The sequence below is a fragment of the Parus major genome, chromosome 4A, assembly GCF_001522545.3.
Source record: "Parus major isolate Abel chromosome 4A, Parus_major1.1, whole genome shotgun sequence".
Taxonomy (NCBI): domain Eukaryota; kingdom Metazoa; phylum Chordata; class Aves; order Passeriformes; family Paridae; genus Parus; species Parus major.
Window position 1 is genome coordinate 16,884,277 of NC_031772.1, and position 23,986 is coordinate 16,908,262.

At 44.1% G+C, this 23,986-nt stretch overlaps 1 protein-coding gene across 1 annotated transcript; it reads right to left on the bottom strand.

Moving 5' to 3' along the window:
- Nucleotides 1-469: 469 nt before the first annotated feature.
- LOC107203824 (transcription factor SOX-3-like) lies at nucleotides 470-2,283 on the bottom strand. The gene has a single exon (XM_015626273.3). It carries the CDS (start codon nucleotides 2,093-2,095, stop codon nucleotides 1,139-1,141), a length of 957 nt encoding a protein of 318 aa, XP_015481759.1. The 5' UTR covers nucleotides 2,096-2,283; the 3' UTR covers nucleotides 470-1,138.
- Between the last annotated feature and the right edge of the window lie 21,703 nt (nucleotides 2,284-23,986).

Here is a 23,986-nt window from a genome sequence, read left to right on the forward strand (position 1 = left end):
AGAAATAAAAAGCACAACAAGCCGAGGCGGAGACAATCTCCTTCGCTCCCCGGCGGCCGAGAGGCAACAAGTGGCCGCGGCTCGCAGCGCAGCGAGGCTTCTGCGGCTCGGGTCCAGCTCCAGTTTTAATGAAAACCAAATCTAAGGAGTGCATTCTCCCCCCTCTCCCGCCCCCCAAAACACAGGCCAGGCGTGGCAGAAGCGCAGCCGAAAAGCGCCGGCGGCTCCCGGTGGGAGCCCCGGGGTGGGCTCGGCCCTGCCCCGCTCCCCGCAGCCGCGGGGGATCCGCACAAAGCGCCCGGACACCGCCGACGTGCCTGATATAAAATTTATTGATCTCTCTTCGTTTGGGAGAAGGAAGCAAACGAGGACTAAGAACAGGAAAGGAGTATTTCGTTGGATTTTTTTTTTTTTTCTTTTTTTTTGGAAGGAATCCGGTAACAAAACTAAAACGCTTTTTTTTTTTTCATCCGATATGTCAAAACATGATTCACAGTAAAACTCACAAACCCATTTACATAAGTTTACAGCTTAAGGAAAACCAAGACACACAACTTACTATAAATAAAAGAAATGCGTTTGCGACCCGCACAGCTCTGCTCTCTCCCACCTCCCCCTTTTCAAGGAATAAAACCTCAAAATTAAAAAGTCGTGAAAGCTACAGATTGTGGATAGAAACCAAGCGAGGGTCGGTAACAAAACACTTAATAAACCACAGCCATTATGTGAATAACCGACTTTAAAAACAAAAGCCCGCGGTTTTTGTTTAAGTCATTGCAAGGCTAGAAATCAAACTGGAAGATGCAAGATTTTTTAAAAAACTTTTTAAGCGAATAAAACCGTGCCCAGCCTAGCCGAAACCAGGAAAGGAGTTGCCGTGGTTTGAAAACTTCACAGCGGCTTCTGGGAGGCAGGAGTTGTGCTTTATTAAAATAAACAAACTTGCTCAAATATTATTTCTTGTACCAAAAAAAAAATAATAAAAAAAATACAACTAACGGATTTCCTTTTTAAAATTTCTCCAGAGTTAGTATCAAGTCTGCTAAGCCGAGCAACACTGCCGTACGTCCCGGTGTGGTCAGGGAGCGGTGGTGGGGTTAAGGATTAAGACGGGGAACCGTCCGGAGCAGCCACAAGTTTATATGTGAGTTAGTGGTACGGTACCATTCACGGCAGTCCCGGCACTCTGGTAGTGCTGGTGGACGCTGTGTAACCTGCTGCCCTGCAGGGAGGAAGGGTCTGTGGCATCCCCGCCGGGGGGCAGGTACATGCTGATCATATCCCGCAGGTCTCCCAGGCAGGCCCTCTGCGAGTGGGAAGCGATGGCCGGAGGCGGCGAGCTGGGCTCGGATTTCACCACGGAGCCCATGGAGCCCAGGCTCATGGCCGTGGAGGGCTGCTGGCCGTAGGCGGCGGGGGACATGCTGTAGGTGGAGGCGGCGTTCATGTAGGTCTGGGCCGTGGACATCATGGGGCTGTACTGCAGGCCCGTCATGTCGTAGCGGTGCATCTGCTGCAGCTGCGGGCTGTTCATGCCCGGGTGCTGGCTGTAGCCCAGCTGGTCTTGCATCAGCGAGTAAGCCCCGTTGGTCCAGCCGTTCATGTGGGCATAAGTGTCAATCCTCTGCCCCACCCCGACGGGGCTGCTCACCGCGTTGCCCCCCCCCGGGGCCAGCAGATTGCCGGGCAGCGAGTATTTGTCCTTCTTCAGCAACGTCTTGGTCTTCCTCCGGGGCCGGTATTTGTAATCCGGATACTCCTTCATGTGCACGGCCCGCAGCCGCTTGGCCTCGTCGATGAAGGGCCGCTTCTCGGCGTCGCTCAGCAGCTTCCAGTCGGCGCCGAGGCGCTTGCTGATCTCCGAGTTGTGCATCTTGGGGTTCTCCTGGGCCATCTTCCGCCGCTGCCCGCGGGACCACACCATGAAGGCGTTCATGGGCCGCTTCACCCGGTCCTGGTCCGAGCCCGCTCCCGCTCCGCTGCCGGCCCCGCCGCCTCCGGTGCCTTTGCCGGTGCTCCCCGGAGCGGGGTTACCGCCGGTGCCGCCCGCCGAGGGCTGCGGCGCTTTAATCTCCGTCTCCAGCATGCTGTACATGGCCGGGGCCGGCAGAAGGTGCGCCAGGGCGGCGGGCGGGCGGGCACCGAGCGGGGAGAGGAAGTTCAAACAAAACCAAAAAAAGAAAGAAAGAAATAAAGCAAAACCTGCCTGGGCGGCTGCCGTGACAGAAGGAGGAAGTTTGTGCGGCGGGCAAAGGCGCCGCTCCCCGAGGTGCTGGCGGAGCTGCTGCGCTGCGGAGCGGCTCCCGCGGGCGCGCTCATCGCGGGGGTCCGTGATTGACGGGCTATAAATGGGGGGGCGGCGACCAATCAGAGAGCGCTTCCCGACAGCCCCACGCCGGGAACGGACCGGCCGGGGGCGGGCGGAGGCTCCCGGGGCTCGGGAGGAGGCTCCCGGGCTCGGGGGATGCCGTCGCTGCCGGGCCCCTCCCGCAGCCCCCGGGCCCCGCAGCTGCACCCGGGGCAGAGCGGCTCCCGCAGCTGCGGCCGTGCCGGGGACACGGAGGCGGCCCCGGGGTGTCCTGCGGGGCCCTGGGGAGGAGGAGCGGGGCGGAGCGGAGCGCTTGCCGGGCACAAAGGGGTATGGGGCTCCCGGGCGGATGCGCAGCCCCGTGCCAAGCTTGGAGGGGCTGCCTGGAGACCGAGTGAGCCCGCACTGCACAGACGCACTGCCGGAGCGGGGGAGGGATGGACGGGCTAAACTCTTCCGCTCCTGAGCTGTAGCCTGGGGGAAAATCTGCATTGCCATGATGGGATGGGACACTGCTGTCGGTGGGAGAGGGGCTGGAGCGGGGCCGGGATGGGTGGCTGCCGGCCGGGCACTCCCGGCCATCCCCACCTGCACCCACCCCGCTGCCACTTGACCTTTTCCACTCGGCTGCCCCAAAATGGGGGGTGGGGGAGGTAGAGGGGACAGCGCTTGCGAATCCCCCGAGTTTCATGGCAACAGAAAGTTCTCTCCGTGTGAAAGAAAACTTTGGCGGCGGATATGCGAGTGGAGCGGCGCCCACTTGAGCTGTCAATCACCGGCTTCCCTGCCCATCCCTCCCCTCGCTTTACCCCTCCTTCCCTTCCTTCTCCAGAGGCACGGACGCCGCACCTGCACGGACAGGGCACAGCGCTCTCCGCCGGGGACCGGGGCAGGCGGGCTGGGCTGCCCCATCCCTGCGCCTCCTCATCCTCCTCCCGCAGCCTCCGCTCCTGCTCGCTCTGGAGAAGCCGGGCGGCTCTCCGGGCCGGGCAGCGCTGGGGCAGGAGAGGCAAAAGCGAGCCGCAGTCTGCTGGGGAAAGCCTCGCTGCCGGAGGATGCGGGCAGCATCGCCGCCGTAGCTATGAGCAAAATGCCCCAGGGGCGTGTGGGGCGCCGGGGAGGGTCAGGAGCCTGGAGGTGGGGACGTGTCTGAGCCTCCCGTCCCGTCCTGGGCGGCCCTGCGAGGAGCGATGCTGCCGCCGGAGGTCCCGGTTGGCAGGCGCCGGTGTCACCCCAAAGACAAGAGCGGGAGTGTAATGACGGTAATGGGGAGGAGGAGACCTCCAGGGCAGGGCTCCGGGCTGGAGAGGGGGCTCCGGACCCGGGGGGTTCGGCAGGGCGGTGGTGAGGAGCCCCCGACCCCGCTCCAGCCCGCACGGCTCCTCCTGCGGGAGCGGGGACCGGGCGGGCACCGGAGGCACTCTGGAAACAGCACGGTGGAGTGGAGGGGGTTGGTTTGAGCCCATCTGAACGCTGCTGGGATTTAGCAGTTGAAGGTCTCACTCGTTTTGTATGGATTTCTTTTTTTGACAAAATGATCTGTTGAACAGCGTCGCGGGGGAAATAAATCCCGCTTGCGAGCGGCTGTGGTGTAGTCAGCACTTTGGTTTTTGCTTGGTTTGCTGCTGGTGTATTGAACGAAGTCAAAATTTGGCAGCCCGAGGGGACAGGGTGACAGCGGAAGGGTTGTTCCAGGCTGGAATGGTTCGCGTGTAACTTTTGCATAATATTGGAAAAGCTTCAGACAATCGTAATTAACTTCTAACCATCAAAATATTTTCGTCCCTCCATTTGAGGTTTAAGACCTGCCAGGCTGGCAGAAAATCGGACAGATTTATATCCTGATACCACTTTGATATTTCTTTATATGAGCGTTTGTTAGAGGGACTAGACACGCTGACATGCAACAAAAAATTGGGCTATATAGAGAACTAGAGGACGTGCTGAAATCCCCCAGAATAGTGTTTCTGTCGATGTTTAAATAAATATTACAACGTTAAGTTTCAGACTCTGCCTTTCAATTCTCAAATTAGAGATTCTTTTTCCCCTCTAAAAGCCAGCCTCTTCAACATTTTTGAGGTCCATATTATTTCAAACCAAGACAACATTTCTCTTGAAACATCGCTAATATTGTAAAAGAACGGAACCTCAGTGAATAAAATTGTAACTACAGACCGATGGATTTCCAGACTTCACAGGTCCCTGTAACTCTCCCGCTGCTCTTGGCTTCCCGAGCCGCACATGACCTGAGGAAAACTTCAAAATGCGGCTGATTGCTGTTTCCAGAAGGGCTGAGCTCTGCTCCAATCCCTCAGCCTCGGCGTTAGTGCTGTGTGCCCAAACTCTCGGCGGGGTTTGGGAGCGGAGGGGGAGCCCGAAACCTCCTTCCCTCGGGGCTTTCCCTGCGATTCCCCGGCTGAGCCCCCGCCCGGCCACGGGGCTGTGGCCACCAGCAGCCCCTTCCCGCGGCCACCCCGCACCCGAGACCGCCTGTGGCTCTGTCCTTCCTTGTCCCTGCCCTGAAAACGCCGGCGAGGAGCCGTGGGGAGCAGGAGGGAAGAGACGAGCCCGCTGGAGCAGCCGCTGCTCCCCGAAGTCACCGCAGTGCTCTTTAAGAGACCCCGTTCCGCCGCCCCCTCGGCAGCAAATTCAGCTCCCCGGGAAGGGGAACGGAGCCTGCGGAGCTGCCGGGACTCGGGGAAGGGGCGGAAAGCAGGAGGGGACCCAGCCCGGCACAATAAACGGGGCGAGGGGGAAACCTGATGCCTGGAGCCATTTTCTTAAATTCGCTACGAGGGAAGCCCCGTGTGTCTGGTGGGGGTCGGAGAACACTTGAGGTCGTGTAAATACAGTTGTCAAAGGCTGAGGAGCCTTTTATTATTGTTATTTATTTATTTGGGTGACAAAGGAGGGTGAGGCGAGATAAGGAGTTTACAGCACAGCCCAACTTGAACGCGAGAGAGACCCCGCGCTTGAAAAAGGCCATTCGAAAGCGTCTGCCCGGGGTTTCTGCGCGACCAACGCTTAATAAGAAAGAGCCATTAATATATGTTAATTGCAGCTCCAGAAAGAGCTCGGGGGAATCTTGGAACTGTGTCAGGGAGGATCGCTGGCTTTTAAAGAACTATATGTACGAACCCGGCCCCGTCTAATCCTGTTATTAGAGCATCCCCTTGCCCACCAGCCTAATTCCCCACCGAGATCAGCGAGGGCTCTTCCTCGAAATTTGCCCAGACAAGGCAGCTGGGCGCCCCTTTCGTTCGGACCCCGCTGACCCTCGCTAGGCTGATCCTCCGAAAACGCCCAGCCTTTAGCGATGCTCAAGATAAAAGTTCCCGCGATCCCTGTTTCAGGCTGGCATTCACGTCCTCCCCCAGAAGTTTGCAGCGTGGTAATGTGGCTGCTAAATGGGCCATTCGAGGCTGGTTCTACAGCCGAAGGTCGTTAGGAGATTTTTTTTGTTGTTGTTTTATCCCCCATTTAGGTGTCACGCCAAAACACCGCTCGAGGTTTCCTGTGAGGCTGCTCCCTCCCTCTTGTCGGGACTGACACGGCTGGAGCCACCGCCCAGCCGGGCCAGGGGACAGCAAAATTCATTAATTCTGATAAACGAGCTCCAAGTCCTTCCCGTGCCTTCCCCAGCGGGGAGATCGCAGCCGTACCAGAGCCTCCAGCTGTCCCTGCTGCTCTCCGATCCGGGGAAGCAAGGGTTACTTCTGATGACATCATTAAAAATCGCAACATTTAGGAACAAAAATCTCAAGTGCGTGGGTAAACCCGGGCAGCATCGTTTGGGCATAGCTCGATCCCTTTGAACTGAGCCTCCCAGCGCGTTCGGGAGGCAGCGGTGAAGGTTTTTTTTTTTTTTATTTAATCACTTCCCTCCCCTCTCCCCCCACCCCAGCTGAACTTTTATTTGGCTTCTGACAACAATAGCGGGCTGCAAACAGACCTCTCGGAGCGCCCTCTGAATAGACCCTTTTCGAGCCCGGATTGTTTCCACCGCCACAAAAAAACAACCAGTAGCTCCCGTTTTTTAATTGGGTTGTTCCTGGCCCTGGCTCATTCAGGTGTTCGCGAGGAATTTGTTTATTAGCCTTTGACAAACAGCCCCTCCTGGCAATCGCCTCACGGATTTGTCTTCAGCGGGAGGGGAGCGATGCGGAGAGGGGCAGTTTGCTAATAAGGACTCTCCATCTCCGAGTTACCAATTAACAGAGCTGAGGAGGGGACCACCAGCACAGGATAACTCGCTGCGGAGCCCCGAGGAAAGCACAGGTTTAGCTCATGTGTTTTCACGCGAAACCACCGAGGGAAAAACGAGCACGAAAAGCGATGCTAAAGAGACCAGCCCCGCTGTCCCCAGCCTGGCAGAAACCTTCTCCCCGGTGGATGAGGCAGAAACAGGAACTTTCTGCAACTTCCCCTCGCTGTTGTTGTACAGAACCCCCTGAAAGAATTATCCAGCACGGCTGGGCTGGAGCTCCCACCCCTGGGGATGCTTCAACCCCGCGGGGATGCGGCTCAGAGCTGGGCTTGGCAGCTCCAGCTTTCCTCGCCCATCTCAGGGCGCCTTTTCCAACCTGAACGGCTCCGTGTGCTCACAGCTCAGCTCCTTTTGTCCGAGCCGAGCTCCCCCGGCAAGGACAGCCCTGCTGTCCCCTCCTCGGGCCCTGGGGTGGCCCTGAAATGTCCCTGGGGTGGCTCTGAAATGTCCCTGGGGTGGCAGCAGTCCCTTCCTTCCCCAGGGACTGGGAACATCCCCCGGCCGAGAATCTCCCCTCCCCGGTACTTGTTGCTGTGCTTGTCTCTGCTCTCCTAAAACACACACCAAAAAAAACCCCACAAACTCAAATCATCTCTGTTTTTCCCGTTTAAAACTTGGCGAATGTTTCCTCCGGAGTTTTCTGTACAGGTGCAATAACCACCTTATTTACTGGTAATCATGGCCATGCTCCTTTTTAGCAGCTGGTTTAGAAATCGGACATTAATTGTAAAACTCTAACTTGCTAATTAGCTGCAAATAAACTATTCATTAGTGGCAAATTCAAATCAAAACACACCTTATTCCTCCTCTCTGACACACAGTTTTGAAGGCACATATTGTTTCAGACTACAGCCTGTATCACTGGCACAGCAAATTGAGATCCTGAAAGGTTTCTCTCCAGGATATATAATTAAAATATATTCTACTTTAATTGACATTATAGAGGACACAAATGAGATTTTCCTTTTAGAAAGAAATAGCAGTTTCTAAATAAAGCTTTGCAGGCTGCAGAATGGAGGTTTCAAGCAAATGAATAGTCATTACTACCTTTTCAATGATGTGGGCCTTTTGATCAGAAAAGAAATTAGCTCTAAAGGACAGACAATAGGAAGCCTGCCCTGCAATAGGAAGAAAATTAGATGGCTAAGGCTCTTAACAACACCTATTTCTATAAACCATAGAGCTTCTTGCTTTTCAATTACAGCTGTTCATTTCAAATAAGGAAAGCGGAAAAACACAGAGGGGAATATAAACTCTGTTGCACCAAAAAAAAGCCCGAGACAGGGCAGGCAGGCAGCCTTCCCATTTTCCTTTTGTTTTTATTAGAATCAGTTAACTAATATTACATATTTTGTAATACTCAGCCAGCCCAGTACAGCATTCTCCAGGTCAATCAGGGTGGATTACATTCAGTAAAGGAGCTGGTAAAACATGAGAAACTTCACTTTAGATAGCTGGATGTTTCCACTGCACATCAAATAATTACATTTTGCATCACATACTTGTGTGCATTCTGCAGAGAAAACAAAACAGGACTGAAGAACATGAGGAAAATGAAATGTTGAATAACACTGCTGTCTTTTGATTAGTCAAAAATTAATGCCAGATCTTCTGAATTAAATTGAGTATCCTTTCATAACACTCAGGACAGAGAGATTATTTCAGGCAGGTTCTCCCCACATTACTTTTAACCCATTATTATTTTAGAAATAATACTTTTACTCTCAAAATACAAAACTAACTTGCTGTGCAATGAGTTTTAAATATGAGCTCTCTTTCAAGTTATTTCGTTTGAACATTATTTTTGAGCACTATTTCTTCTGCATATAAAAATAATACAATTCTTGTGAATCTGAGATACAATCACAGAATCAATCCTTTCTTCCCCTATCATTTCTCTCTAGCCACATTTTTATGATTAGGTGTAACAAGTAAATGATAATTTGTTATTATCCAATTGATATATTGTAGTTGAAATAGTCTTTCAGTAATGATTTAAACACAATAACCACAAAGCCTTTTTGTAAATAAGTTCAGTTCTCATATTAACTCAGCTGGACTATAGAGATATCTTTGAAAAAAAAACCCATAAAATCACAAAGATTACACACACATTGTTTTTTATCCTTTCTATTAATCTATTCATGACTTTCATACTTTCTCCTTTCCCTCTCCCCACTCCTGTGTCTTTATTTTTCTTTCTGTCTCCTTCCCTGTTGTATTATTTGTTTAGAAATCAGGTTAGATGTTTAATTCAAAGGGCTGATGAAATAAATATAATTGTTTTTGCTGTGATAATGTGTCTTTTAATCCTTTTCATCTCTGAACAAGTGAATGTTCAAGAAAAATTATTTTTCCCTGTCCAAAAACCTAAATCACATTTATCTTCTAGCTAGAAGTGATTTTAGTATGAAATACAAATGACAGCTTTCTATTTGGTGTCTGTATCTCCCTTCACTCCAGCCTGGCCCAGAGATAGAGAAGAATAAAAGAAATTGTTTAATCTGCTAAAGAATGATCTCCTAACTCCCAAAGTGGAGTCACTCATGTCAGTATTTGAAGTAATCTTCCTGCTTGAGAGCAGTTAGAAAATTATGAATAATGCAAATTTCTGCCTCAGTTTTTACTGGAACAAACCTTCCATTTTTTTTTTTTTTTATGTAAGAACTTAATTACAACGTCATTTGATTTGAAATTATTTTGTCTCAGTAAAGGTACCCCTGCTAACTAGTGGGAAAAACCTCCCTCCATGCAAATGAGCGGCTCAAGTGTCGTGGAGACTTTGTGATTTACAACACAAAACCCACATCAAGATCTGCATCCCTGAGGAGATTAAGAATTTGGGAAAACCCATTCCCGCTGCTGCAATTGTCAGTGCTGATGGAAAAGGAGCTGAGGGTGAGAAGTGTCTGCACGAGAACGAGCGAATCTAAACTGACCTGACACTCACAATCCGAACATTTCACCTGAAATTAAGTAGCAGACCAACGAGAAAAATACAGAAAAAATAGAGAAATAAGGAACTTAAAGAGCTTTGCAGAGCAGAGTGAGCAGTTGGGGTTGGAGCTGTTTTATCTACAAGATATCAACACATCTCTGTGGCTCAACTCCTTGGACCATTCCAGTCCCAGTCATGAGAGAACTTCTCTAGCCCTGAAAATCCTTTCTGCTCTTTTTTCCCCCCAACACACACTGATAAATGAGGGCAATATGTGCTTTCTGCAAAGCAAATTATGCACCTACATCTATGAATAAAATAGATATAAAATAACAGACATGGAACGCACAGGAGGAACAATTATTATATTTCCATGGGACACATTTCTGACCTGAACGTGGGTCACAAATACCTGCACCATTTAAATTGATATCCATCACTCATCCTTCCTTTCTCTAATAGCTCAAATCAATTACCTGATTTTCAAGGTATCCCAAGAAATACTCAAATTCCTGCCTTGCAGTGGTCCAGCTCTTAATTGTCTCTGCAGACAATTCCTCTCCTAGCAGGGCAAGTGCAGCAGGCACTTGCAGGGGAGGAATTTGTGCAATGATACAGAAATTAAGGATTTGTAAAATAGGTAAAATAGGTAAAATAGGCCATTTCTGAAACAGATGGACCAATTTCACAAAGGGCATCTAGAAGGACACAGTGGATCTTGCTGCTGGTGTGCCCAACACAATTTTCATTCAAAGAATCCAAGGAAAATCCCATTTTCCCTGGTTAAGAAGCCTTTCTGATGGCACTAGACTCCCTTCTCTGCACCTACCAGCAGCACATGCAGGGTAATTATTGGGGATGGTGCTCCTTGCTCTGTGGGACAGCAATGAGGGGTTCCCAGGTGGGTTGGAGGTGTGAGCTCCGTGTGTGTGAGGCTCACAGCATCATCCTGAGGACAGAAAAGAGGAAAGAACCCACCAAATCCAGAGAGCAAAAGTGAGGGGAGCATGGAGGGGAAGAGGAGGTTTGGGATGCAGTCCTGAGAATCCCCTTAGGAAGTGAGGAAGGGAATGCAGGAGGACCCACAGGGGAGAAAAACTCACAAAGGAACCATTTAGAAAGTCACACCACGCAGTTTCTGGCTTGTTTCCCTTTTCCTGTCCTGGCTCACCCCATTCCCACTTTTGTAAAAAATCCCATCAATAACAAGTTCAGTTTCTTTTTCAGAAAGAACTCTGAAACCCTTTGGAAAATGGTGTGATCTCACAAAACTCTCATCTTCCACTTTGATTTAACTTGATTTGAAGACCTCACAAGCAAGATATGTCTAAACTATGTCCAGTGAAGGGTTTGGGCTTAGCTTGCAGAAATCTATTGTACAGAGTTTGTTTCATTCATAGATTGATTTCAATTGGAGCTGTAAAACCATTGCAGATTGTTAAGAAAACAGGTGATATTTATCATCTTGTAATTTTAATCAGTGTAAATGCAGATGATTTCTCTATCTGCTTTCCAATTTCTATACACAAAGTCCATAAAGACTCGAGCCTGCTCTATTTGCACACCAATGGCTCCCAGGAAAGCTGATGAAAATTAGAGGGAGGCACTTGTGCCTTACTTTTGCATGAAAAAACAAACTCTTCTTATCAAAAGTATTGCTGCTTCTCATTTCAGGTTGAGTCAAGCTCAACTGCACAAAGAATGGCTGGCAGCAAACCCACACAAAGCACTGCAACGTTCATAGTCAGTCTTTGAATAAAAATGAGAAATTTGTTCTTCTGTTCTCCAGATTCCACTAAAAAGATGAACCAGAAATTCCATTTGAGGCTGTTTATGGCTCTTCCTATTGTGGTATTTGAGTATATTGCAATAAATGCAGTTTTCACTGAACACAGTTCCATGTGAGGGAAGCAAACCCTGGGTCAGTTTAGGTAGATTCAGAAAACAGGAAAATCAGTAATGTGGGAAAAGTCTCTGGAATAGATAGGAGATATGTGGGAGCAGATCTCTTGGAATAAATCAGATTAGCACAGGGCTTGGCCATTTGCATTTCTGTAATGGACCATGCCCATAAATATCAGAAGCTGGAAAATACTCAGAACCAAGGTGCACTAAGAGGGAACAATCAGATGTGCATTTTGTAACTCCCTGGGAACACTCCAAACCTGACACCAGGGCAAAAGAATCCAGAAAGAGGAGAAACTGTTAAAAATCCCATCTAAAGCTCCATTTCCTTGTAATTTGGCTCAGGAATATGTAAAGAATCTGGTTTGATTGAGCTGGGGACTGACTGGAGCGACATGGGAAATATTTTACTGTAATACTTATAGCAGGAAAAAAAAAAAGAAAAAAAAAATAACTTTCTAAAGAAAGTCTAAAAAGATGAGACTTTTTAGTCTGAAAAAAACCCAAATTATTTATTTCAAACTCATGCAAGGTGCTTAAGGCAGACACAGATAGCTAGGATGTCTCCCAAAAAAGAAAGCCTGCACCTCGATGTGCCAGCAAAAATGGGAATAATGATCTCATGTCCCTCAGTCCTTAGGGAATGTCCCACAGCTCCTGCATAAATAAACAGGATAATTCCCAGGAGAGGGCAGCCTGGGCCTCCCACAGGTGTTTCTCCAGTGCTGCACCGGGTAAAACCTTGTCCTGTTACTGTTTCCTCTACCCAAAACTAATCCCGAGCCACAGAACACGTTTAAATTTACAATCTTATCATTCCTTTGGATTTCCTTTAATTGTAAGTGCCTGGGGAAATGAGAGCTGCAGAGAAAAGGTGCCTGGGCTGTTGGATGGAAATGCACAATCAGAATTAAGACTTGCCACTGATCATTTTCCATGGATAGCTCTTACACCAGGGCTGGAGATTAATCCAGTAAAGGCTTGAGTTTGAGCCAAGTGCACATTTTTAAGGTTTGCAAAGCTGCTCACTTCCAGGATGAAATGGGATGTGGGAGCTGCTGGGCTGACACAGGACTGAGATTTATCCTGTTATATTTTACTTAGGAACCTTTGCTGGAAAATGAAGAGCAAAGAGAGTTCCACTGTTTGCTGATAACTTTCTGCTCAAGAAAGGCGAGGTGGCACAGAGGATGTGGACTGGTCAAAAAAATCCCTTTTTCTCCAGGTTTTTTGGGGCTGATCCCAGGTTACAAAAGAAAATTGCCACTGTTTGTTAGGTTTTGCTGCCTTATGTAGACTGAGCTGGAAATCCTTGGTTTTCCCTACTCATTTGTGCATCATTAACTCTTCAATAAGTTGCAATTATGACACAGTAATGGCAAACTGAGAGTTCTAAGAGACATGTGTGTCGTGTTCCTGCACACATAAACACAAAATTCAATCAAATAATTAATTTGCATTAATTATCTGATATTAATTAATATTAACTATTAATTTATCCAAGTTAAGTTGTCAGGAAAGTGTGGATGAACAGATCTCGTTTCTGTTCACACTGCTGCACTCGAGATGAAATAGAGGATTTTTTTGATTTTAAATAATTGTGAATCAGATCTTTCTCCTTATTCCTGCATTCATATCATACACACAGTAAAAAAAAATAACATTTCCACATTCAGATTTGTATCAGAAAAACTGCTTTTACAATTTAAAGGAGCATTTGAATTTTCCTTGTCATTTATCAGCTTCTGGCCCTGCTACCACTACTCATTTGATGAATTTTTGCTCTGAGCTAATTAGACAGGCAGCAACATTTTTACAGACTTGAAGAAATATCTGATTTGTTTATTGCCTCGAGTAGAGCCAAGATCATTATAATAATCACACACCTCCCATTTTTATCAGTCACATGTTCTCAAAATGAGGGGGATTTTTAAATTATGATTTTTACTCATTATGCTCATGGCACCAGGCAGATGATGCACGTTTGTGTGGTATCATATCTAAAGGATATTTATATACTTTAGATATTTATAAATCCTTTATATATTTATATAAATATAAATTTATATATCCTTTATGTATTTATAAAGGATATCATATCTAAAGGATATGAGATCTATAAAGGTATATAAATACTTCTAACCCACTGATCAAACTCAGGCTCTGATGACACTTTTAGAGGGATCAATACCATTTAGCTCTTCATGTTATGCTCCCCAAATTCTGGTGTTTTACAGGTTGATATCAATGTTGCAGATAGGAGAAATACATGTGTGTACACACACACCCTGGCAGGCACAATCACAGAGCAATTTAAAGCAAGGACAAGATGAAACTGAAAAAAATTTCCCTGTTTTGTTTTTGTGGTCCCTGTGTGAGACTGAATCAGTATTTCCACTTAAATAACAGTGCAGTTGCAGGCAGGAATTAGACAGCACAGAGCTCAACTTCTTCTATTTATTTAGCACTAAGGTAATATCACACAATGATGAGTCTTTCCCAGAAATTTGTTCTGCTCACAAGGCAGTTTGTATTCTCATTTCTGAAGTTTGAGGTGTAAGAGCAGGACATTTTTGAGAGAACTCTCTGTTTTGGATTAATCCCTGCTGTCTTCCCACTTTAAGAGTAGTTAATGACAAAGTGATGAAATTATAGATGATAAAGCATATAGAATCCACAATAAATAACTACTGATGCAAATTTTACAATGTTGTTATACCACTGACTTTGATTATTACTGTTTTTTGATGCACTTGTACAATAATAAAATAAATAAAATAAATAATAATAAAATACATCCTGGTTTGTTGGGGTTTTTTTAGGAAAGAGGTAAGTAGTGCTTTTACTCCATCTTTAGAAAATGGGTAGAAAAATGATAATTCAATTCACTGAGGGTAATAACATTGTTGGGATGATTTTACAAGTGGCTTCAACTGACTGATTCAAACGAGTTAAATTCATGGATGTCTCCACTTGTATATTCCCTATGAGGAACAGGAGCCCAAAACATGACAATTAAAATCATTAATAAATAAAAGCTGTGCACTGCATATTTTTATTTGTTTGGTGTGAATTATGTGTCACAGGAATGTGCTTAAGGATGTTACTAATGGTGATGTGCTTCTTACTAGAAACCAAAACCACCTAAAAAATAAAGGCAGAACAAGAAGAGAAAGGTGCAGAATGAGGCAAAACCATTTTAACACAAATACCAGGGTGATTTTAAAGGGGATTTCTCAGTTTTCGGGACACGCAGTAGAATTTATAATCTGCATGAGAAGCTGCCAGGGCTGTATGTGCATATGGAGCCTCGGCAGGTGTGAATGGCCACCAGGACAGCCCCATTTCCATGTGAGACAGGACAAACAGCCCCAAATTCACCTTCCTGAATATTCATCAGGTGGCCAGGGCGGTTCTGGGGTTTGAGCACCAGCAAGGTGCAGCTGAGAGGTGCCTGGAGCAATATGAAATTGGGAACTGGGAGGGTTGGTGTAAGCACAACTATCTAGGCTGCCAAAATGCAAACTGCATTTTTGGGTATTGAAATCCAGCTACAACTCGATGGCACCTTCCAGACTGTTGAGGAACAAATAGGGTGTGATGTACACCTGCAAAGTTTGATATCAGTTCTCAGATGTTCAGATGAAGGATTAAATCTTGCTTGTTAAACAAATTATCTTTTTTTGTTGGCATTGCTCTCGAAAATATTCTGCTTTAGAAGGTTTGCCGTGCAGTCAAAATCCATTGCATCACAGCAATTGTGTTGCATCTTCCACTTTTGTAGGAAAACAAGAATAGAACAGAAGCATCTTGATATAAAAAAAATATTTTTGAGCAATAATTGAGATCAAATAACAAAAAATAACCTGAAATTTGGCAGTGCTTGCATGTGCTATGTAGTTAAAACTAATATATACAAATGAAGTTCAAATGCCAGAAGTGTTTCAGGGGAATTTGACACTTCCAGGAGCTTCCAGGAGCTCCAGGCAGTGTGGGGAGGTGGGAAGCTCAGGATATTTTATTGTAGCAGCAGTCTACATAAGGGAACTCAGGATAGGTGGAATTATGCACACTCAATTCTGAAAAAGAGAATAAATTGCTGTTTGAATTCTTACTGCTTTTCAACTGCTTCCTGCTTCTTGATTAATTTCACTCTAGAACTGAACATCTTTTTTACATTTTCTGGTTTTCAGCTAACCCAGCTCAGAGTCCTGCTCTGAGGATTAAATTTCACTAAGTAACTGGATGCTAATTATGTTTGTGTTGTAGCTGTCATATTACCAGTAGTTTGATAAGTAATCATCCTTATTTTTATTATTTAGTTGGCTGCTGAGATTATCTGAAGGAAGAGACTTCCTCTTCTCTCTGCTCACATGGTCTGCAGTGTATTTATTCCTACTGCTCTGTCACATGTGAATTCAACATTCCTGGCCTCCTGTTTTCTTCAAAAATATTTACAGATCTTTATTTCTGGTAATAAGACACTGAGTGGCAGCCTAAGAGCTTTCTGATCTGAGTGTAAATCCATCAGTGGGACTGATGTTGAGATAATAACCTACAGTTATCTCTGAAATCCAACCAGAAACTGGATTTTTCTCTTTAAATCGGATCCTGATTTCTCACTGAGAGTATTTCTCAGAGCTCTAGGATTTAAGTCAGGGTGGTTTTTTTTTTAGATAGTATTCAGAACCAACAGCAAATTTTCAAAGCAGGAGTTTTCAGACTTGCTATTTAAGAAAATCTTGCCCAGGTAATGAAGTTGTGTGAGCCTCTTCCCCAGATTTACCCTGCAGAGACAGAGAGAGCTCCCAGCTCCTCTCCAGACAGACTCAAACTCTGGTAATATAAATACAAGATGTGTTACTGAAGGATCAGACCCTTAGATCTGTTATTATGAGTTGATTTCAAAAAAATTAATTGCCTTTAAGGAAAAAAAAAAAAAAAAAAAAATCCTCAATTATCCTTTTTACACCAAGCTGCAGACAGTAAAATTTGATTGTAAAGAAAGGAAAGTTGTACTTTGTTTTCCTCTGGAGTTGCAGTCATTTTCAAGTCACTTTGCTCCCTAAAGCCACTGTTATCTATATGAAAAGAGTAACTAAATTGTAGGTGTTTCTTTATTCCACCATAAATTGACATGTTCTAACAAGACAGTCTGTTTACTTTTATTGTTCAAAAGCCCCTAAGTCTTTACTGTCTGCTTCTCCACTTGCCTTAAATGTTTGATTAAGCACTGTGAGAATTGTCAGTATTGATAAACTCCTTTCCAGTACAATAAGCATTCTAATCCTTTACATTCCTACTCTATCTCTATTGCCAAGTCACTCAGCTTCCTTAGCATTTGATTTTAGGTCAATATTTGCACTAGAAGTGGCCCATAAATAAAAATTACTGTAAGAGCAGGAAAAACTGTTCTTCTGCATCTGAAGATTTCTGACAGAAACAGGATGTGAAAGGCTCTACTTGTCCCTCTGCAACCAAAGAGCTGCCTAGTGAGCTCATTAAAAAGGGTAATTAAGCATAGCACTTTTCCCCCAGTTTTCTAAAAATCTTAATTTTGAGGAGTGACAATGCTATTTATCTTTCCTTCAGGAGCCCGAGAGAAGCAGGAGGGTTTTGGTGTCTGTGCTGTATTTCAGATTAAATTCAGATTATTGTGTTGTTGTTGTTGTTGTTGTTGTTATTATTATTATTATTATTATTATTATTATTATTATTATTATCATAATTATTTTCATTATTTTATGTTATTTATATTATATTATATTATATTATATTATATTATATTATATTATATTACATTACATTACATTACATTACATTATAGTATAGTATAGTATATTATAGTATATTATAGTATATTATAGTACATTATAGTATATTATAGTATAGTATATTATAGTATAGTATAGTATATTATAGTATATTATATTATTATTTTTTATTTTTTATTTTTTCTTGCATTCTTTTCTTCATACCACTCCAAGGTTTAAATTCCCATATCAAATAGAGAACACATCAAATTCTGTTTCTCAGTGCTTAAGATTTCAGATTTAGAATGCAATATTGCATAATTTGATTATTTTTGCTTTATTTTGGTTTTCCTCTCTATGAATTTCACTCAGGTGAGCTCTGGGAATTGAAGGACATTCCAGGACAGCAGGGATGTGCTGGAAATGATGGACATCCCTATCAGGATGACACAAACATAACACAGAAAACTTTAACATCCCTATTTTCCACATTTTGTGCAAGTAAAACTGTAAACTCAGATAATTTGGATGCCAGAATTATTTGGTTTATCAGCACTAACACAAATATATTGGGAAATATGTTGACACAAGCCTAATCACGTCACAAGGGGCACAGAGTTTTGCCACTGCCAGATGAAACCCAGCACTTTCTTACCAAAGATTACCAGATTTCTTACCAAAATCTGGCCAAGGTGAGTGCAGTATTTGGGTATTTTCCTTTTTAAAAGATAATTTGAGCATGCCACATGCAGCACAGAACAAATATCAGTGATTATCCCAGGTAAAAGTGCATAGCCCAGGTCCTAACCCTGTCATCTTGCCACAGACTTTGTTTCCAGGCACAGCAATAAGTATTTTGCCTGGATAAAGGCAAGGAGGATCAGGCTCCACAGTGCAATTCCATATGAAAATGAAGTGGATGAGATACTTCTACAAGGCTCATTTAAAATAAAATAGGAGGGCTGTCTTTTTGTCTGCGCTGCTAATAAGAAAAATATGCTAGAATAGAAGGTAATTGTAATAAGGTATGTCCCCATTTTTCTCAATTTTGCCCAGTTTTCTTTGATATTATTATGGGTGTCATATATAAATGGTATTCCTTCAGCGTGGATTCATTAATTTTGGAGATGTAGATCCTTCTAGTACATATATAGGAATTGATCATTTATACACAGGGGAGGAGAAAGGGTAGAAGACCCACAGGAAGCAGAGGGTGCAGCAGAGAACATTGTGTCTGCAGAATTCTTCATAAATAACACAAATCACACAGAATTGCCAGAGATTATTTTAATGGCTCGACCCTTATGCTGTCATGGTAATTACTGAGAGGGTTTGGAGCCCCTCCACCAGGGAAATTCTGCATCAAAACAGTAAAATTTTGACATGAATTTCAACTGTTATTCTAAATTCTTTATCAGAACTTCTGGGATTAATAGTTGCACTACTTTTTTTTTTTTTTCCCCCTTCTGGAGAACCATAAACAGCACTTGAAAAAGCCAGCAGAAAACATGCAGGATATCTAAAATTGATGCAACTCCCATTGACTGGGTGTGACTTCCCCCAAATGAATTTCTGGATAATCTCTTCTGGATGTGGGAGAGAAAAACTTGGATGAGAGGCTCCTGCATAGGCAGGGACAGACTTCAAGGACACTTAAATCCATTTAAGCCTGAAGTTTCCCTGCTGGTTTAGGGAATCAGTTAAATTTGGATAGATGCAGAGTTTCTCAGTCTGCCCTTTGTCTCCTTGTGGAAATCCTGCCCAGGGGGAATCTGTGGCATCAACCTTTTCCCTGATTTCTCTGATTCCTCTGATTTCTCTGATTCCTCTGATTCCTCTGATTCCTCTGATTTCTCTGCTTTCTCTGATTTCTCTGCTTTCTCTGATTTCTCTGCTTTCTCTGATTTCTCTGATTCCTCTGATTTCTCTGATTCTCTGATTTCTCTGATTTCTCTGATTTCTCTCATTTCTGCCCACCCAGCATCAGGTCCAAGAGGCACCTGATGCATCCTGTGCCTGAGCACTGATTCCTGCCTGGAATGGACAGATCTTGATGTCAATGGTGATTCAAAAAGCCATTGGGAATTTTCTGGTTCAGAGTGAGGCACTGAGCAACAGGTTTTCAGTGTGTTTTTTCCTTCTTCTGTCACGGGGCTGAAGGAGCAGAATCAGTGACTTGCCTCTGGTGTTGCTCCATCAGCACACAGCTTGCTCTCTAAACTCACTGAGACTCTTTTTCCATCAACTAACAACTCCCTGCAATGCATCCTGTTCATTTCAACACAGAACCTCAGGGCTGTGGGTCACAGGGGGACAGAATATGGCCCTGCAGAGCTGAACACAGAGAATTAAAGAATTAAATCTGTTTGCAGAGCAGGTGGGCTACAAGCAAGGTGCTCTCCCTGGGCTCACTGGAGGTTCAGATTTTCCATGGCATTGCCCATTTGTGGATTTGGTACCTCCTAGGTTCCTATTGCAGCTCGATGCTCTCTTGCTGTCCCTTCTAGACAAGCCCCAAGATAATTGTTTATATTAAAAAAGCTGTTCTTTCTTTAGCAGGAATCTCCTCTCTCTCTCTAAAGGAGTTTATTAGGCAGAGATTAAAGGGAAACCCTCGAAAGCTGCTCATCAGATGTAAACAAACCCACCAGGGTTATTAGGCACGTGAAAATAATGATACAAGAGTTTTCCAAGCGTGATAACATCACTCTTTGTATCACACTAAATTAATAACATCTCTCAAGCACCTGCCTAAACCAGAAGTCTTTCCAAGAGACTAAGCACAACCTCTCTCATTAAATCAGCATTCAGGGAGCTAACTAGCAGATGCTGCTGACATGAACCCAAATGTAATCTCTTTAACCTTGTCCTGTGGGGAGCAGACAAGTCATGACCGAGTCATTCCAACTAAATTAGATTTTATGTGAAAGTGTATAATCTAAATTAAATTTGATTAAAATGATTCACTGATTTGTGTTTGCTTTTAAAGGTCCTAATGTAGCCAAGGTGACCGGTTTTCAGTAATCTGTGTAATCAGATTAATCTGTTTTTACATGGTTGGATCAAGATTTTCTTTTTTTATCCCATAGATTTTTCTGTATTAATCATATTGCTTGACTATCCATGGATAGATTAGGTGTTTTTTGTTCAGACACAATTCAATTTTCACTGTGTTAATGAGATCTAACTGTGGTGACTATAAAGATGTGTGATGTAAAATATCTCAAACTATCTGCAAGGAGAGAACCACCAGGTCATTGATAACCAAATGGAAAATGTGAAACAATCCTATCCCCAAAATTTTCTTCAGTGGCAGATTTTGCTCAGCACAGACTCAGGGCAGCACCAGCACTGGAATTGTGCAGCTGCCTGTTTGTGCAGTGATGAATTTCCTGGGCTTAACCCCTTCACATCCTCTTCCCCTACTGGGAATTGGTGCAAGTGGGATGAATCTTGGGCACTGCCTTAATTACATCTCAAAATCTTAATTGAATAGCAGTGGTGCTGATGAGTGGCTGCATTCTCAACACTAATCACAGTCTGCAATCAGCAAACAACATACAGCTACTAATTAAGACTTAATAAGTCAAAATGACAATTTTATCCAATATATGAAGTCAAGGGTTGCTCTGTGCTGGATGTGGCTGCTTTAATGGCAGAAGAAAGAAGATTTGGGCTCCAGGCAAGAATTTCTGTCATTTTTTCTAAGATGCTGGTGCCACTTTTTCAGATACAGTTTCTCTGTTTTTTCTGCTATCTGATAGGGGTTTTTTTGTTTGGATTTTTTATGTATTTCACAGTGTGGCAGCCCTGCTACAAATCCACAGATCTGCAGTGAACAGGATTTAGCAGAAGGTTACAGGTCATTTCTGGAGCTTTAACAGGTCTGAAAGTGCCTGGTTCTGTCAGCAGGAAAAGGCTCAGGGCTGCAGGAGGAAAGGAAAGTGAACTCTTGGTGATGTCACCAAGGTGAGTGTGTCAAATTTTGGGTTACACACAAAAAAAACTGCCAACTACTCGATGTGGCTATGGCAGAATATTAGAATACATCAAAAGGGATGAGGTTTGAAGGGTTTACCTGGCACTTTGTTGCTTTAGGCTGCTCTTTTCCCACCCTTAATTAGCACAGCTTCAGCTCCTTGCTCATTTTTCTTTATCACATCAACAAATACATTAATACAAAAATAAATTACATCAAATCCTGTGTAGAGCAGCTAGTTCCCTAAGCCTGTTCCCTGTCTGTAGAACAAAACCCTCCATCTCCTGTTTAATTTTAGCTGTGGGAATATCTTCACAGGCTTAAAGGGGATCCTTCAGAGCCTTAAATTTCATGAGTTTCTGCTCTTTCCTGAAGGGGAGCAGAGGAAAAGTGCTGTACCTCAAAGACTGTATTAAACAACGTGTTTAAAATGTTCTTTCTCACTACAACATCTCTGGTGTTGGAACCTTATGAAGAGAATAAAAGCATGAGTCAGTGAACTGCTCCCTTCTCTTCACTCTCCACTGGGAACAAAGCAAAGATATTCCACCTCAGCACCTGCACTGGTCCTGAGCCAAGGGTTTCCTTTGTCCTGCTCCTTTTTATTCAGTGGAAGAACAGAAAACAACAGAAATTGTTTCCCTGTTCTAGAGGATCTCTCCTCAATTTATTCTTTAGTGTAATAAAAAAAGTGCACCGTGCTTCACCTCTGCTTTTAAAGCTTTGTGCTGTCGTTCTAAATACAAATTTACCTCAGTGAGTGGAGCCTAAGCAGGACTGAAGACACTGGAGCAGTTCTACTTTTAAAAGTGAGATAGAAAAGCTCTGTGGTGAGTGAGGAAACAAGATCAGCTGAGTGTTGTTCCAAGGAAGGCTATAAAACCCCCTCAATCACTCTCTTTCTCTGCATTTTGCATATGACAAATGCTCTTTCACTGGATCTTGATAACTGCCCCAAAAAAGAGTGAAGGAGAGAGAACCTGTAGCTCCTGAAAAGCAAGTATAGGCCAACCTAATAATCTCACTTATGTTCATTCATATTTAAACTACAGCTTTATGTTTGGAAAGTTTGTGACCAGAAAAGTGAAGTGCTTTGCAAGATTGTCTTAAGTTAAAAAAAAAAAATTAAAAAAAAATTATCCAGTCATTGTTACTGTAAAGAATAGCTCCTTATTTTTCATATCTAAAAGATTGAACCCTTCACAATGATTAATAAAGTCTGCTTGTTATCTACTTTTGTCATAAAAAATGATATACAAAAGAAACAGTCTGAAAAAAGGCACAAGTAAAGTGCCAGCATGAACATTTGTACTGACACTGCTAATTAAAAGACTTAACTTATTAGTCTTTAAGCAGCAAAAAAAAAGAGAAACAAACAAGTATAATTTGGCAGATTAATTTTATGTTCTGTTCTATTTAATCAAACTATACCTATAGTGAAAATGACAAATCTGAGTTGTCAGACTACGGATGATAAGAAAGATAAAGGTCATATATTTTAATGTCATAGAAGGTCTTATTAAAGGAACCCTAATTACATTAGGTGTCCATGAAACATTAATTAAATACTGTCTGAAATAATTAGGTCCAAGTTACTGATGATTTAATTAAACTCAGTTTTTTATTTTATAAGAAAACTACAGGTCCAGTATCAGTGTGTTGGCAGGGTAATTGATAATGTGTCAGAAGAGCAAAACAGTAACCTTGACCAGCTGCATGGGAAGGACATTTTGGGGAGCAGGACACCCTGCTTGTGGCCAGGAGCCCCTGGGCTGTGCTTGGGGTGTTCCAGAGCGTGCAGAATCCAGAAAGAGAGAGGGTTTGGGTTTGTATTCTCAATTTGTGTGCGCTGGGTCATCCCTGACCTCCTAGCTCAGATTTTGGTGAAGGTCTTTGCCTTACCAAGCAGTTGGATTTCTCCAGCACAGGGCAGATGCACACCCAGAATTCTGGGTTTATATTGCCCACCACACAGCCCCACAAAGTTCCAAATCCTTTTTCTCTTCCTCTCTACAAAGAGGCAACCACTAAAAATGCCTCTGCAGACGGGAGGCTGTGCCAGCTGCAGGGTTATGGATGGATAAAGAAAGTGTGACTGGAGCTGCTGGGCTGGCAAAGTGCTTCCCTGATCGCTCAGGGTGAGGGAAATATTGCAGGAGTGAAGCATCATCCCCTACTTAAAACTGCCACAGAATAGATGTGGGATTACCCAGTGAAAAAACAAAAAAAAGAGAGAGAAAAAAAAAAAAAAAAGTTGAGAAATATGCATTTGTATGTGGAGTGAGGCAGTGAAGGAATTCTGAGGGGAAAAGGAGCATTTTCCTGTCTATTCCAGGAGTGGGAACACAGACTTTGTGGCACTCCAGGGATGGACTCTGTGACTGTGTTCTGACACATCACCTCCACTGGGAAGATTTAAATCTTCCTCTTCTCCCAAGCTGCCTGACTGATCTCAGACAAACAAACCTCACACTTCCATTTCTCCTCTTGTAAAACGAAAAGGAATATCTTTACTCCTCTGTAATTATGAGTCCTGCCTGATGCCTGTGAGGGATAACTCTACAGGGCAATACTACTGAAATGCAGAATATTGAGCTGAGAGTGCTAAAGAGCAGAGCCACCCTGGAGATCAGCAATCACCAAGTGTCCCACAGACAGCCCAAATATTATCCCTGCCACACATGGATATCCTCTGGACAATCAGCACTGCTCACATGGAGGGCTCTGGGTGAAGAGAACAGGAGAATCAATTTGTAATTAAAACCTGTGTGCCTCCTAAATACCCATTTCCACAGAGAGCCTTCTGGTTTTGGAAGGGAATTGTTGGTACACTACC

Coding starts and splice junctions, on each gene's coding strand:
- LOC107203824 (XM_015626273.3), bottom strand. CDS start 2,095: ATGTACAGCATGCTGGAGACGGAGATTAAAGCGCCGCAGCCCTCGGCG.